This window comes from Carica papaya, chromosome 2 (assembly GCF_054855325.1).
Source record: "Carica papaya isolate Zhongbai chromosome 2, ASM5485532v1, whole genome shotgun sequence".
Classification (NCBI taxonomy): Eukaryota; Viridiplantae; Streptophyta; class Magnoliopsida; order Brassicales; family Caricaceae; genus Carica; species Carica papaya.
The window spans coordinates 21126740-21142320 of NC_142310.1; the positions used below are offsets into that span (position 1 = coordinate 21126740).

The window sequence follows — 15581 nt, forward strand, 5'->3', positions numbered from 1 at the left end:
AAAAAATCTGCATGTTCTACGGTAGATCTTCTAAATCAATATGTAATCCTTTCGAGTTCTCACACACTCTATTTCTGCTAACGGGATAACAAAATAGAAAAAATCATACGTATGATTTGGGGAGCATAACTACCTATTTATATTTTTAAGTTTTTATTATTTTAATTTGACCCATCATAAAATTAGAAATAACTTTTTTTGTTTCTACATATAAAAGCTTATACTTTATTTAGTGCATTAAAATTCAATATTCGTTTAACTTTAACGTATCACTTTTAAATCGGACTTAATTAAATTGATAGTCATTTATGCACAATAAACTCACATATAAATATGTTAAAGTTCAACGTATGGTACAGAGTAAACTTTACCATGTGTTTGAGAAATATTTTCCTAAAAAGCTACCTAAGGATGTCTTAGTAGAGGAACAAGCAACTTGGGAATAGTATCCAGATTATAACACTCAAGCCAAGTGTAAATTACTGGCTTCTATGTCAAATGATTTGGAAAGACAGCATGAGAATATGCCTCCTTGTGGGAATATTTTACAGAATTTAAGAGGGAGTCCTGGAGAAAAATCCCTTGTCCTTCAATACAACTTCACTAATGAATTCTGCTCTGCTAAGATGTGGGAAAGATCTTGGAGGCTCGCATGCTTAAGATGATTGACTGTGCCTATGGGCTAGAAAACCTTCAAATTTAGCTGGATGGCAATTTGATTATTGACATATCACTTCTGTCCATTCCAAGACCATATAACGCATTTGTTTTTAAATGGTTTATACTTTTGAGGGTTACAAAATTATAAACCGTTTTGAACCAAAAGGTAGAGGTTTCTTATTTTTCATGAATTAAATCTTAGATTTAAGATTTCGAAGATGTTTAAGATGATAAGTTTATTTTCTCACAACAGTGTTTATCATTCAAAAGTTGTCTTCTGGACTCGTTTCAGCTATCCCAAGTAGTACTAAAAATTAAAACGAAGAGCAAGCCTGCATTCTGTAATCTGCTATTACAAACTCGTGCAGAAACAAACTATTGCTTTCAAGTGAGTGAAGAAACAAAAGGAAATATTACAAATGCATAAAAATAAATAAATAAATAAAAGTAAAATGATATCCCAGAGTTTAGTTATAAGCTCAACTTTGGTCATTTGACTGTAGAAATGGAAGAGTCTGGGTCGACTTCCTTCCTGGATGCCTCCCACAAGCAACGTTCAATGCCCAACTTTCTAAGCTCCATTAACCCTTGCTCAACTGAAAGAAATAACCAAATTGGACCATCAAGAGTGACTCAAAAAGAAAACATGATTAAAGTAGAGGGCCAAACAAAGGTCATTGTTGGGGAAACAGGATTACTTGTCATTAACCATTCAGTTCATAAAATTAGAAGTTACCATCAACAGCATCGTGTGAACTTGGCGAGTGAGCGCTTCGGCCAATCCAAAACTGGACTCTTTCTTTCGCAATGTCCACCTCCAAACCATGGCCTTCAGCTCTTCTCCAGAAATACGTAAGCCATGCCTGTTTTATTCAAATGTGCCAAACATATGATTATGATATCTTGTCTATATATTGTCACCTGTAAGCTTATAAAACACAACCTCCAGAAAGAGAGTAAGGTCGCACAAAATCGACAAAACGGTTTCAAAATCATAAAAAAGTGATGAAGAAATTATTGATCTCGTTTACCAAATCCATCAGAGTTAACTGAAATAGGATAATCAGATTATTTTACGGAACTGGCACAGTAATCAATGGACTGGCCTTATATTTTGGAACAATAATGGCCATGGAAGTGGATAATAGACTAAGAAAAGATGAGATGGTCTTATACCTACAAGCTACATTTCAGGCAGCTGTCTCTTTGGACGTGGCGATGTGGGGAGGGGTGGGTGGTGTTATCTTCATAGATCAATGAAGTTTTGTTTTTTGGAAGTAAAGCAAGCATTAGATTGCGAGTATAACCTGTGCCAGTTGGCATGCTAAAAGCAAGTTCAAAGATCAATAAGGTTATATTTTACGTAGAAAAAGAAATATATTAGGGTAGAAGATTGGAAAAAGTGATGCAGAATAAAAGATGAGTGGATTTAATTGTGTTTTCAGTCACATTCTATATGGGATATGATTTAGCTACAAATTAATGATGCACAAGATGACTTCTATAAAAAATTTTGATAACTACCAACATGTGAAGAAAAATAAAATCAAACTCTATAAGATTACATGCTTTTACGACTTACGAACTCTGAAGATGCTATTTGGAGACTAGATTCTGATACTGTTTATGGGAGAATTATTTTATGTAATCCAACATTAATTTTCAAGATTGAAAATAGTGGAGACAAGTATTCCATACACAAGAGAAAGAAGTTTGACCTGTTGCTATTCATTCTTTTGTACCCGGTGCTAGGACGAATAACATGATGTCTGAACCTATAGAATTTGAATTGTGTCTGGACACCCAATTGGAGTTTAGTGGTTGCTAATCGTGTTCAAAAACCATGTATAGTGGATATAGAGGGAAGGAATTATGTGAAATCTAGTAGATCTGAACATTGGAGATTATGATGTCTTTCTTGGCATGGATTGGTTGTCCAGCCATAATGCTAATGTAGATTGTCGTAGGAAATTTGTAACCTTTAAAATTCTTGACTAACTTGAGCTTGAATTTTTAAAATTTAGTGGCTGAGGTCCAAAAGGTTATTGGATCGTTCATCAATAGTTTTCTGTCATCCAGATTTCTAAAAAGGTAGATACTACAAGAAATATGATCATTATGCAACAAGAAGAATTCAAAGGAAGAATCATGTATAGTAGACCATCTGTGGAGGTACGGAAAAAGAAGCAAGTGGTACATCCACACCTACTTTTCTATTGTGTGTCACTGTCTTGCGCCATTTAATAAAATATATAAGAGGAAGAAGAACTAACTTCAAAATTTTAGCTTACTGCTCTTTTTCAATCTACTGTATCTTATCTGATTGTGGTCACGTGTAGTTCATTTATTAGGTTGTCTTGCTGTGTTGGCATATGTAGAACCTATGTATAGGTGTAATGTCACCTATGGTTGGTAGTTGTGCACTTGAATTTTGTAAATTGGTAACAGATTGACAGTTCCTGGTCTTAAAGGAAACAGTTACTGCCCCAATTGCCAGAGAAATACTATTGGAATGAGATGCAGAGAACTATTTGTGTGAGCACTTATGTGGGTAATATTGTGTCAATGTGATAATAGGAAAAGATAAGATATTTAAGAAACAACTATATCTGACTTACATAAAGTTTAAAGAGACCCACAACAAGATCCTGGGGTAGGGAAATACTAATTTGGCATCAGAGATAAACATTATGGGCGACTTAGGATCCTTGTTTCAATTTTTCAACATAATCTATATTGAAGATCATGAACAGAATAGGAAAAAAAAATGACCTTTTACCTGCCTTCCTGACAATTCATCAAAAGCATTTATCTCCTGCTAGACTTGAAGATTGTGAGGTTGAAGAAGACAATGTCAATTGCAAGAATGGAGAATAATGCAGAGGACAAGGCTTTGTGCAAATCATGCAAGTTTCTTTTTCTCCAAATATTCTAAACTCAATTTCCATGCTACAAGGGGTCCATGGATCTGAAGGAATAGCTTAGTTGCTGTGAGCATTTTCTTCAAACGTCAGAAGTAAGGAGATTAGCTTGGCCTCTTTTTCATTTGGAAAGAGAAGCACAATTGTGGTTTTAAAGTTGGAGAGGAATCGTCCTTGCCTCCCTTAGGACCAATTCAAGAAACACTGCCACTTAAGATTTGGCTCCTCATTCCAGGATAACAAACTGGCAAAACTGATTAACCGTACCAAGTGGGTTCTGTACCAGTAACAGCGTGACCTTGAGCACCTTTTGGCCCGTGCCAGAACCCTAAATCAGGAGAAGAAAATCAAAATTTTTTAAGCAGTTTTTAGGATCATATCACAGTGGAGATAAAGTTGCAAAATCCACCAGATTTGGCAACTGTTATGAATCATAAGTGTCTGCATGAAGGCAGCACAATTACCAGTCCTCACCAGCCATATTGCCTCCTGTCAGGCAAATGGATGGCAATTTAGCTATCCTTTTGTTAAGTGGCTATCCCAAATAGACATTGATAAGCAGAGGCCTATCTTTTTAACTGTGATGAGAAGCTTGTTACAGCATCACTGGAAGCGATTGTTTTGGTCAGAGGTCTTAAAAGAACCAGAACCGACAGATTCAATGGAAGATGATTTACCAAATTTATTTGAACTTGAGATTTCAATCCATGCAATCATAAGTGTTCGATAGTCTCAAAGAATGCAAGTGGATTTTTAGACACATTTCTAGAGCTGGTGTTTGTCGATTTTGGTAGAACCCACAATTTTTTGAACTCAAATTTGGCACGAGAGACAGATCTGATCATCAAAGAGAGAGCACAATGTTATGGTGGCAAATGGCAAATAAATCCAGGGATAGAATTTGTTGCAAAGCTCATGACTTGGGTAATTCTGTCCTTTCCGCTGATTTATTACTAATTTCGTTAACTGGGTTTGGCATAGTGCATGAGGTTAACTAGTTGAGGGCATTAGGGTCATTACATGAGATTTAGTCTCATGGTTATGCAGTTTATGAAAAAATGGGGAAACAATAATTCTGAAATGGATACAGGACTCGCATGTCTGCCATATATCTCAAATAATTTTGTTAACAGAACTTGTGGACTCAAATTGTGAAATAGAACTTCAACAGCTACTATCAAAATTCTCTCTTTTTTGAAAGACCCTAAAAGCATGCCTCATTTGCATTCAGTCGATCACTGCATCACTTTTTTTTTTTTCTAGACAGCCAGTTATAATGTGCCCTTATCTTTTATCCCAACCGAGTCAATCTTCTTTCTCCTGACCAATGCTTTGGTGAAGAAAGACAATGATACATAAAGGTTGTATGTAGATTATAAATCTTGAACCCAAAAATTAGCAAAGGTAATTTTTTAATTCTAGTGTTTAATGAGTTGCTGGAGTTACATTAAAGCAGGACAAATAGAGGTTAAACTACCTTGTCCTATGGATTGTTAGAAATAGAGAAAGTTCAGGTGACAAACAGAAAAATGAAAATAGGCCAGAGGAAATTAGACATTAAAGTGAAAAAATATAAGAAGTGGATTGAACGAGATAGCTTAGATAGAATAATAATCAGAAGAAGGAACAAAAAGAAAGATAACAAAGAATAAAACACTCATAACAAAATTCTTAATTCATAATTGTGTACCCTTTTTTGTTGATGACTATTAGTATTTATATAGCCATTAGTTACAACTAATAAAGAAAATTCTAAAAAGAAAATTTTAAAAATTCTGATTCCTACAGTATTCAAAATAAATAACAGCTCATCAAAGGAATCTGTAACGTTGGATCTCGTTAAAAATAGCTTTAATCTTATAGTTTAAAATAATATTCTGACGTCTGTTTATTAATATCAAACATACCCTTTCACATAGAGGTCACAATTCTTATCTAGCAATATTAATGTAATTTGAAATCTAAATATAATTACGAATACTCTACTAAAATATTAGAAATCCTACACTATTTAAGAATCAAGTACTAATGGAAAATATATATTATTTAGAAATCTAATACTAATTAGAATGTCATATTTAAGTGAACGTCAATTTCCTATTCTTTCTGCACCTTTTATATTTACATCCATAACATTACTCTCCCCTAGTTTTCAAGCTTGTCCTCAAGCTTAAATTGTAGATATGGTTGCCTTGTTAGTCTTTTCTTGTTGCTCAGGATCAGTGTCGTGTTCAATCTCGAACCAAAACAATTGTTTACATTGGTGATCCGGAACAAACAGCTCATCACAGTCATAACACAACTCCTTCAGTCTCTTTTCTATCATCTCTATCTTCTTTATAAATGGAAAGAAAGTGTTACCAGATTATATCGTAAAGTTGTCGTTGTGTGGTGTTTTCTAAACTGAATTGTTAGGCTTGGTAACAAACTGAAAATGATCATTATAATTGCGTTCGGTCATATCCCACAACTATTGTTTCCTTTTAAAAACTCTGATCATGCTCATTGCGGGCATAAGAGTGGTGGGTGATTGTATCTTGAGTTCCAACCTGATTGAATCTACTAAACCTGTGTGGTAAACATGTTACCGTACTTTATAAGCACGAGCCAAGAGTCTCTGAAATTGTCGTATATAGTCCTCCACTGTGACTATTTATTTTAGGTTGATTAACTCTCCTAATGAATTGTTTTGTAGGGGTGGACCAAACCGCAATGTGCAGAGTTCAACAAACTAGGCCTATGACATCCCTCTCTCCTTCTGTTACAGTTTGTAGTACCAAAATTGAGCATCGCCTAACAAGTGGAAGGTTGTCAATCCAACCTTATCATTGTTAGTCGTTCTTTTATTAATAAAAAATTGATCGCAACGATGGAGTCAAGCCAACAGATTGTCCGATCCATTGTGGGGGGGAAAATCAAGTTTTTTATAACGAAAAATTCATCTGTTGCTATGGGAACTAATGTTGGATACTTCGCGCGCTGCTTTAGTGTGTCACCTTTCCCCTCCATGATTCTGATTTGAACCACCGTTGTCAATTTTCATGCTATCAATTTCCTCTTCTTCTTAAACTTGGGCAGTACGGCTGAGAAAAAGTTCTAATTGGTGTGGAATTTAGCACAAACTCTCTTTTGCTGCAACTTCAGAAGCCGTCATCTGAGATTCTAGATTCTGCAACTCTTCTCGTAAACTTTAGTCACCCATGGTGCCTTACTCTGATACCAAATTGTTATATTCCCTTATTAAGGATCAAGTAACCAAGCGGTTAACAACAAAATCATCTTCTAGTAAAGGACTACCACCCTTATTCTTATTGTGAGAGCGACCTATTTTATGAAAATAAATTACAACTCATCAAAATGAGCTGCTATCTTAAATTTCATTAAAGAGAGTTTCAATCTTATAGTTTAAAATAATATTCTAATTTATTTTTATTAATATCAAACATACGCCTTTATATAGATATTACAATTCTTTTTTAAATGTTAATCTAATTTAGAATCTAAATATAATTACGAATACTTTACTAAAATATTAAAAATCCTACACTGTTTAGAAATCAAATACTAATGCAAAATATATATTATTTACGAATCTAATACTAATTAGGATTCTAACTATTTAAAAATCTAATATTAATCAGAATTTCATATTTTATTAAACGTCAATTTCCCATTATTTTTGCATATTCTATATTTGCATTCATAACAATAGATTGGATAAATAAGTAGCTATGGTGCCTCCTACAGTTGAAAGCTTTATGAATTCATGTATCCAAGGGATTGGGTTGAAAAAAGAGGTTAAGGCACTATAGTAAGGTGCTATTGTTGCATGTCTTTTGTGCATTTGGCTGGCAAGGAATCATTAAATTCTCCATGATCGATCAACATTGTTATATAAGCTAAGCGAGAGGCTCACTTTTATGGCATTGCTTTGGGCAAAAGCACAAGGACATTTCCCGAACATAAGTCTCTTAGAGCTTCATCGTAATTGGGAAGCTATGATACATAGGGAATGGGGGAGAGTTCTCTTGTGCAATTTCATTTTACCTTTCTTTCGTTTACATTTCGAGGAGGATCTTATTCTCCATTTTGTAACTTCATTTTCTTCATCTCTTCCTTAATAAAAGCTTCCTCTTTTATATCTTCTTGTTCTCAACCATATATGGTGCCCATATTTTTACAAATTTGGGTTTCCATTCAGGCAGTCACCAAAAAAAGGATGTAAACTTTAGTTACTGCCAAGACGGCCTTCCATACTCATTATGAATTTTTAGCAACAATCTTTGGCTTGACGAAAGTACCCTCAACATTTTAGGCCTTGATGAATGCCATAATTCAACCTTACGCAGCATTAGCTTCTTCTTCTTCCAATATTGGTCTGTATTGAAAGTAATCGGTGGAACCTCCTTGTTTTCCATGAATGCACATCCATCCATGCGGATCGCGTTAATGTAGCCAGATGCCCTTTCTTCTCTCCAGGGATAAGTTTTGCTTTTTTTGTTTCTAGACCCCTCCATATATCTAACTTTTAGTTCCTTCTCGGCTCTGGAAAAAACACTAGGATTTAATCATCCTTTGGCCAGCTGGGATTTTATTGATTTTTGTTCAGATGGTTCCAATGGAATGAAAATGTTACTTACTGGGATGCTAGCAAGTCTTGGGCTTAGGTAACAAAACACAGAAACCAATTTACTTCTTGGCCTCTTCCAAAATTTTAGCTGCCGATTAGTTTTTCCTCATCCTACTGGAGCCAACCAATGTCACAAGTGTTAATATTAATTGGCAATCTTCTTCTATTCTTATTTCCGCCCTGGAGATTTCAATCTCTTGATTGTCAATAAATTCTTTATTCATGTCCTCTCACTTTCAAAATTTTTCCTCCTTCACATAACTGCTTTCCCTTAGAAGGCTGTCAATGCTGCTTTTTTTATCAAAACGATTTGGATGATGAAGTTCGACATTGTTCTTTGGAGCGTCAATAGCACTTGTAGAGTAGTAGCAATTCGATCTCATCCAATTCTTTCCGGACCTTTCAGAAAGATGATCAATTTACACCTCCTTTTAACATAGGACAATTAATGGTAGAACCAGAATAGTCTTACAAAGTAGAGAAATAGAGGAAAATATGGGAAGAGGGAATAGAAGACTAGATAGATACAGGAAAAAGAGAAAAACGTGAAGGCTTCAAGGAGAATAGACAACATGAGAGAAAGAGAGAGATCCCAAATCTCAATTATCAAATCAATGACTCAAATATTTGAATAATAATCATAAACAGTCTAATTAATGATTAAATAAGGATATCTTATTGTAAAACAACAAAAATAGGCACCAAAATATAACAAAAATAGGCACTCGAATATAATTATTATTTTAGTGTCTATTTTTGTTATTTTATAATGAGGTACCTTATCTTAGTTATTAAGTTATTCATGATTATCATTCAAATATTAAATTACTAATTTGATCCTTGATATTCGAGATCCCCCTCTTTCTCTCTTGCTCTTCTATTCTCCCTAAAATCTTCACCTTATCCCCCGTTTCCCTCTATCTATCTAGTCGTCTATTCTCTTCCTCATATTTTTATCTATTTCTCTACTTCGTAAAATAGTTCTGGTTATACCTTTACTTTGTACCATTACTTTGTAGGAAATTAAATTTTCCTTTATTGATTCTGCATCATATCACTTATTATTGAAATATGCAAACTTCAGGATCTTTGGATTTTGCACCACCCTCTCTCAAAACACTAGCAATGTATCTTCTTAATATATGAGGATGTTTTTGTCTATTTAATGAGTGCCTGTCTTACTCTACCAAAGATAACGTTAAAAACTTCACTTTATAATTAACTCTCCAGTAAGTATTGATGCTATCCCTTACTGTAAGCTTCTTTAGTCTACTTTAAAAAGTCCTACTTTACTTTCTATCTCACAGACATTCCATTGAAATGGAAATCAGCCAAACTGTCTCTCTCAGACTGCTCAAAAATTCTCTGCACCGAGCCTCTACCATTCTCTACAATGCTCAAACAATATGAGCTTCTTCCTTCCTCCAAGGCTATATCAAAAGCCTTAGCTTCAATATGCAACAATTCAGAAAGATGATCTAAAAGCAATCAAGAAAACCAAACATGGCATCTCAGAGTGTTCCTGAGAGAGGCAACAAAATAGCACCCCGGTGATAAAAATTATTAAACATCCACGACAAACTTCACTCAAAAATCAGACCTCCTTAAACAAGGGAGGTTTGTAAACAAAATAAAAAAAAAATAGCAAAAAAGGAAGCAATTCCAACCTCCTTGAAAAGAACATCTTCAGACTCCTCAAGACTCAATTCTGCAAAGAACATAGCAGTAGATATTACCCTTATGATCTTCATAATAAACAATTCAATTGCAAAGAGCATGATAATTGGAGAATAGTATGACTTTGAAGTTAGTAATGCGGACAGAATTGAAATTTCAAAGAAAACTGGCAGTGGAAAATAATAAGAGCCATGCTTCTCATATTTCTTCAACATTCATATTCGTTCATTCAAATTTTGATGACTTACCAAATGCCTCCATAAACTTGGGATCAGTAGGTGATTTGAGATCTGGAAAAGCAGTAGAACCAATAAACAGTGAGTATTCACCATACAACAAAACATGAGGCACAGATATGGAGGCAGTCCAAGGAAGTGAAGGACAACAATGTGTCACATCTTGATAGAGGAGACAGTCCAAGGAAATGAAACAAGTGAGAGAAACGATGTAACAAGTGAAATCAGAAGGAAAAGCAACATGCTGTGTGCAACAGGCATACACATTTGTGATGGACCTGCACCTACCAGTCATGGGCATGCATCTATTGCAGTGGAGGTGCACCTGTAGCAGAAATGACTAAACTCAAGATAAATTGATGTAGGACAAAGAAGGTTTGAACACGATATTAGAGAGCTTGAAGACAATATTTAGTCAAGAGTATTTTAGTTATGACTTTCACATGGTAGTGACTTGATAGCTTATTGTGTAAAAGTTTATAATTTGTTCCTTTATCTTTATCTTCTGCAGTTGATTCTTTTCCTTATATATAAATGCTGGTTACTTCTATTACGGGAAGTCACCTACTCCTAAGAACCATTTTATGTGTCCTAAAATGTGTATATTCATAATCAGCTCTAAAAGAATAAAAAAGTAGGCAAATTTTTCTATAAAGTTTTAAATACTTTTGTTAGTTAAATGAGATGTTTATTTTTCCTTAATGAGTCCAAAGGTTTCCATGCAGAGAATATCTTAGGATCCGTGTTTCTTTTCTCTGACTTTTCTATTTGAAGTCCTGTACCAGATCAAGCTAAGGAACATATCAGACATCAATTGACTGTCATCCTATCTAATCTCAAACAAGACAATCAGTCGTGACTTCCAGGGAGGGGAAGTGATATAAAACTAATATAACTAAACTAATCTACCAAATGAGACAGACATCTAATAACCCAGGATGTCACTTGCTGATAAAGGCACACCTGAGATGGATATTCGAGCAGAATTAGCCCGCCGCTGTTGGGCCAATGCAAGCACAATAGCATCCTCAACCTTAAAAGAAGCAACTATAAGACATTAAATATTAATTCTTTCAAAGCGCTAAAACATGTGTGTATGCATATGTGCGTATGTCCACATGCGTGAGAGCTTGAATATAACCAATAAAGAGAGAAAGAGCCCTTAAAGGATAAAAAGGTTATCATTAAATGAATAATGCAACAGACGAATGAACCTTCAAGGAAGCAAGCTCCTTCAAACCCATTTCAACTGAAAGCATACTTTCAATATTTCCATCTCCATTTATATCATTCAGATCCTGGATAAGTTTGCTCCTTTTCTCATTGTCATCATCACCTGCTCAATTTTTAAATATCAAAGCTAGAAAAGTGATAGACAAAAATCATAGGATAATGAGAATGATAAAGTTAGAGGTGTCAAAAATGCATGCTCGTATTGTATGTTAAATCATGCCTAGAGTCTTTTTAAATGCTTTTTCAAATCTTTACCAATTTTTACCCATCATTCTGAAAACTAAAAGGGATTTTCGATGGCAGTTTGACTAACAGGTTCTTACATGGTCATGCCGTCACAGGTGCTGAGTCATGCCATACATATGATCCAGTGCAGATAAACATAAGTTTTTCTTTTTCCAACTTACATAAAAAAGAGTGTTATAAAATGTTTATTCATAAAACAATTTCAGTAAAATTATAACAATTTTTTTATTTAATATATATAAACTTGAGTTTGATGCTTGAAAGTTCCAAGCACTCAAAGTTGTTGATTACTTGAATGTTCGAGAATTTAACAAATTACAAATAACATTTAAAGCATCAAACAAGATAGTTCAAGAAATTGGAGAAAATGCTGAGACAATTTGAGAGAGTTCAAAATTGTGAAAAAAAATGAAATGGGGATTGCATATTAGGTGGAAAAGGATAGGAGCTTTATTGAGAGTTTTCTAAAAAAAATTGCAATTATAAATAGAAAAGATTTTTTCTTCTATTTAAAAATAGGTACTGGGTGAAGTTAAAAACACACTACCTTTCACCCAACTTGTGCCACAGCACAACCATCTTGTGTGATGCAAGCAGCATGGCTCATTGACACATCCAGGCAGAGATACAACCATGAAAATTCAAGTAAAGCAGCATGTTTCCTTGCAAAAGGTGGTTTGCTATAAAGCAGAAAGACCAACTAGTCTCTAATTAATTTGTTTTTTGAAGTAATAGTCTCTACTTAATTTACTTGCCTATTTCCCAACTTTCCTCCTTTGCCTTTTGCCCAGCTGATATGACAACCTCAAAAGGAAGAGGTGCCAAGGACGACCAATATTCATGCTTTGACAGGGCAATATCTGCACAGATATCTGTAATAGAAAGCAGAAACAGGGAAAGATAGTGAGTAACCGTGATAGTTGAATCAAAGTACATCCTAGTCTATAAATTTTATAAAATTTATTGGAGGATGTATCATTTTTAACTTAGCGCAAAAATTAATTTTTTTTTCAAACAACTCAGAATAAGATGATAAATAAAATTCTGATGCCAACACAATGCAGAACCTGTATCTGTAAAGAAACCATATTTTCATAGGTTTGGCAGACATTATTAGTGTCAAAGCCGGTAAAAGATTGAGTAAATTGAGAAAAATGGTGATGCATGGGTTAGCTTATAGCACTCGAGCCGGAAATTAGGCTTGGGATAATCAAAATTATATTAAAAATAAATTTAGATATTTTAAATTTTTATTTTTATTAACAATTTAGAATAAATATATATTTTGGACAAATTGAAAATAATTTTCAAAAATCATGGTCAAAATAAAAATAGTAAAAGACTTATTTGAAAAGAAAAATTAAAAAATTTGGCCAAAAGTACAACTAACGGAAAACAGGCCATATAGGACCGCTACATTAGCAGTGCGATCAATCACCATGCGCCGCGTGGCAGACACACGGATACGCATCCACGCGAGAAGCCACGCAAGCAATCTGTGTACTAACCAATCCGACGACTTAGGTTCACTCCCGCGTGCATGAATGGTTTAGATTCGTTTCCCATTCAGACGCGATCGAACGGTCCTGATTACATTTGATCGTGCAGCTCAGATTCACTCCTCAAATAGGGTTGATCCAACGATTGGTAATAGGCCATGTCTCCTCGAATAGACGGCTCGGATTGAATGAAAATGAATATTTAAACTCTTTTTCTACAGAAAATTCTAACCCTAGCAACAACCACCCTGTCGGAGAAGAAGAAGAAGGGTGGCCGGAAGAAAAGCCGGCCACCGTCAACGCCGCATCGGAACCCTTGCCAACGCTAGAATGTGATTTTTCTCTCCCCTTTCGATTGGCAATTCAATTCTAAACCTCTCCAAACCCATATCAATGCCGAAAAACCAAAAGAGAAGCCGGAAATCGAGGGCGGAGCTTGGCCGAGCCGCCGCACCCGCGACCCCAAACCCCTCCGGTGAGCCCGAATCCCCTTCCCGTTTCCTTCCATTTTCCAACCATTGGATTCCTGACTCTTTTCTAGTACGGGACGACCAAAGAGAACCTCCAGCCGCGAGAGAGGAACGACAGAGCAATTGTACCGAAAAACCACCCCGCCGGTAATGCTTCGGTTTTTTCCTTTTTCGGCCAACAGAGACTAACTAACCTCGAGTTTTACAGATTTTCGCACAAGACCGGCCGAAACCGGCCTAACCGAGAGGAAGCACCGCAGTAGGCGGCAGAGCCGGCGCCCCCATGCCGGAACCCTAAACCAATCCGAAAAATTTTAAAACCCTTATTTTTGGCCTTTTTAGGTATTTCGGGATATGTGACGCGTGTTTTCAATTTTCGTAAAAAAAATTCAACAATCAGGAAATCACCGGGAAGTGTAGTGAAAAAGGCAGTGTTTCAAACACCGACCGACCCGGAGTAAGAATCCCTCATCCTTTTATTAATTAAGTTTAAATAATGATAAACGGTGAAATTTGTAAATATTGGCAACCTTTTATTAATTAAGTACAGATCAATGATGGAACCGGTAACTAGTTAGTATATAGTTTATCTGTACTGTCTATTTATTTCCATATTGCCTCAATTGTTTACTGTTACATCGTATGCTTTAATTTATGAATCTTAATTGTCTTCTCGTTTATTAGTTTACTTAACCGTTTTATCTCTATTTGTTGATTAGTTTGAAACAAATGTCCTGACTACGCTTTCCTTAATTATTAAAGTATCACATTATATTGTCTGTTTAATTGTCGTTCTATTGTCTTGTAATTATGAAATAAGATTTTTGTATGTACTTGATGGCTGATTGATTATGAGAATATGTACGTGGAAAGCTTAGCTAGTGTCATGGAAGAGGATGTACGGACCCGATACATAAGACAAACTCTACCATAAACATTACTTCAGTCGAACAGAGCTGAGAAGTCACATACCGGAAAGGGTTGAGAAGCACTTGTTCACCTTCATTACCGAATGGGGTATTAAGGCAATAATACGTTTGGTGCCCATTACCAGACAGAGTATAAGGGCGGTTAGTTAATTAAGAGATTGGATATTAGATCCACGTGTAGTGGGAACCCCTATGGACCCCAGAGACACTGTTAAGTGAGTAAAAAGGTAAAATTTAATTATTATTATTTCTTAGAATACCTAATGGATTACTATTGTGATTCTTCCCTCCACAAGTCGTATTTGAGAACCTAAAAGGTGAGTATAAACTAATATTTTTTAAAAAAAATTAAATAAATTTACCTAAAAAGAAAATAACTCAATTGGTTGTTTTGCGATTTTTACCAACTTTTGATTTTCCATATCAGTTGTAAAGTATTGATATTCTTACTGAGTTAATGTAACTTATTCCCCTTATTTAATAATTTTATATTAGAACGACCAAAATTTGGATCCTGAACAGTAAAAAAGTTAGCGATTAAAGGTTGTCTCCCGTTTTCCACCAATTGTACTGCGGAGGTCGATCCTATAGGTTTTTAGTTGCATTTTTCTTTCTGTTATTTTAATTTCTTTCAAGGGATATTCTCGTAACCCTATTAAGTATTCTGATTAAACTATACAATAAATATAAATTCTAAATTCTTAATTACTTCTGTTAATACTTTATTAATTCAATATTACCATTCAATTAAATTTTGAGCCGTTATTAACAATTTGGAATAAATATATATTTTTTAATATAATTTTGATTATCCCGATCCTAATTTCCAAGCTCAGGTGTTACATAGCTTAACTATAAACATAGGAAGGTGTTTTATTAACAATAATGAGTCAAATTTAAAACAAAACAATAGAAGATTCTACAACAAATAAAAGCTTATATAAGCCAACGGTTACCATATTTGGTAGCTAGTCCCCAGTAGCGAGCAAGCCAACACCTCTTGAGAACAACTTCTTCCTAAAAAGCAGATAAATTTAAATAACTAAAGTGCTAATGGCTGCTAAATATACATCTACAACA

The 15581-nt window shown here is 34.8% G+C and overlaps 1 protein-coding gene across 3 annotated transcripts in view; it reads right to left on the minus strand.

The window, feature by feature from the left end:
* Window positions 1–953: 953 nt before the first annotated feature.
* LOC110811411 (myosin) overlaps window positions 954–15581 on the minus strand; it is a 29294-nt gene continuing 14666 nt past the window's right edge. The window contains exons 10-17 of one of the 3 annotated variants that reach the window (XM_088213577.1): window positions 15458–15518; window positions 12359–12475; window positions 11339–11460; window positions 11088–11157; window positions 10137–10178; window positions 9879–9919; window positions 1397–1523; window positions 954–1256 (exon numbers count right to left, since the gene is read on the minus strand). In XM_088213577.1, coding sequence (XP_088069703.1) covers window positions 1150–1256; window positions 1397–1523; window positions 9879–9919; window positions 10137–10178; window positions 11088–11157; window positions 11339–11460; window positions 12359–12475; window positions 15458–15518 — 687 coding nt within the window. In that variant the 3' untranslated portion in view covers window positions 954–1149. Of the gene's footprint in view, window positions 1257–1396; window positions 1524–3657; window positions 3910–9878; window positions 9920–10136; window positions 10179–10412; window positions 10450–11087; window positions 11158–11338; window positions 11461–12358; window positions 12476–15457; window positions 15519–15581 lie in introns of those variants that run through there. The other 2 variants (XM_088213578.1, XR_015817133.1) reach the window with 2 other exon arrangements.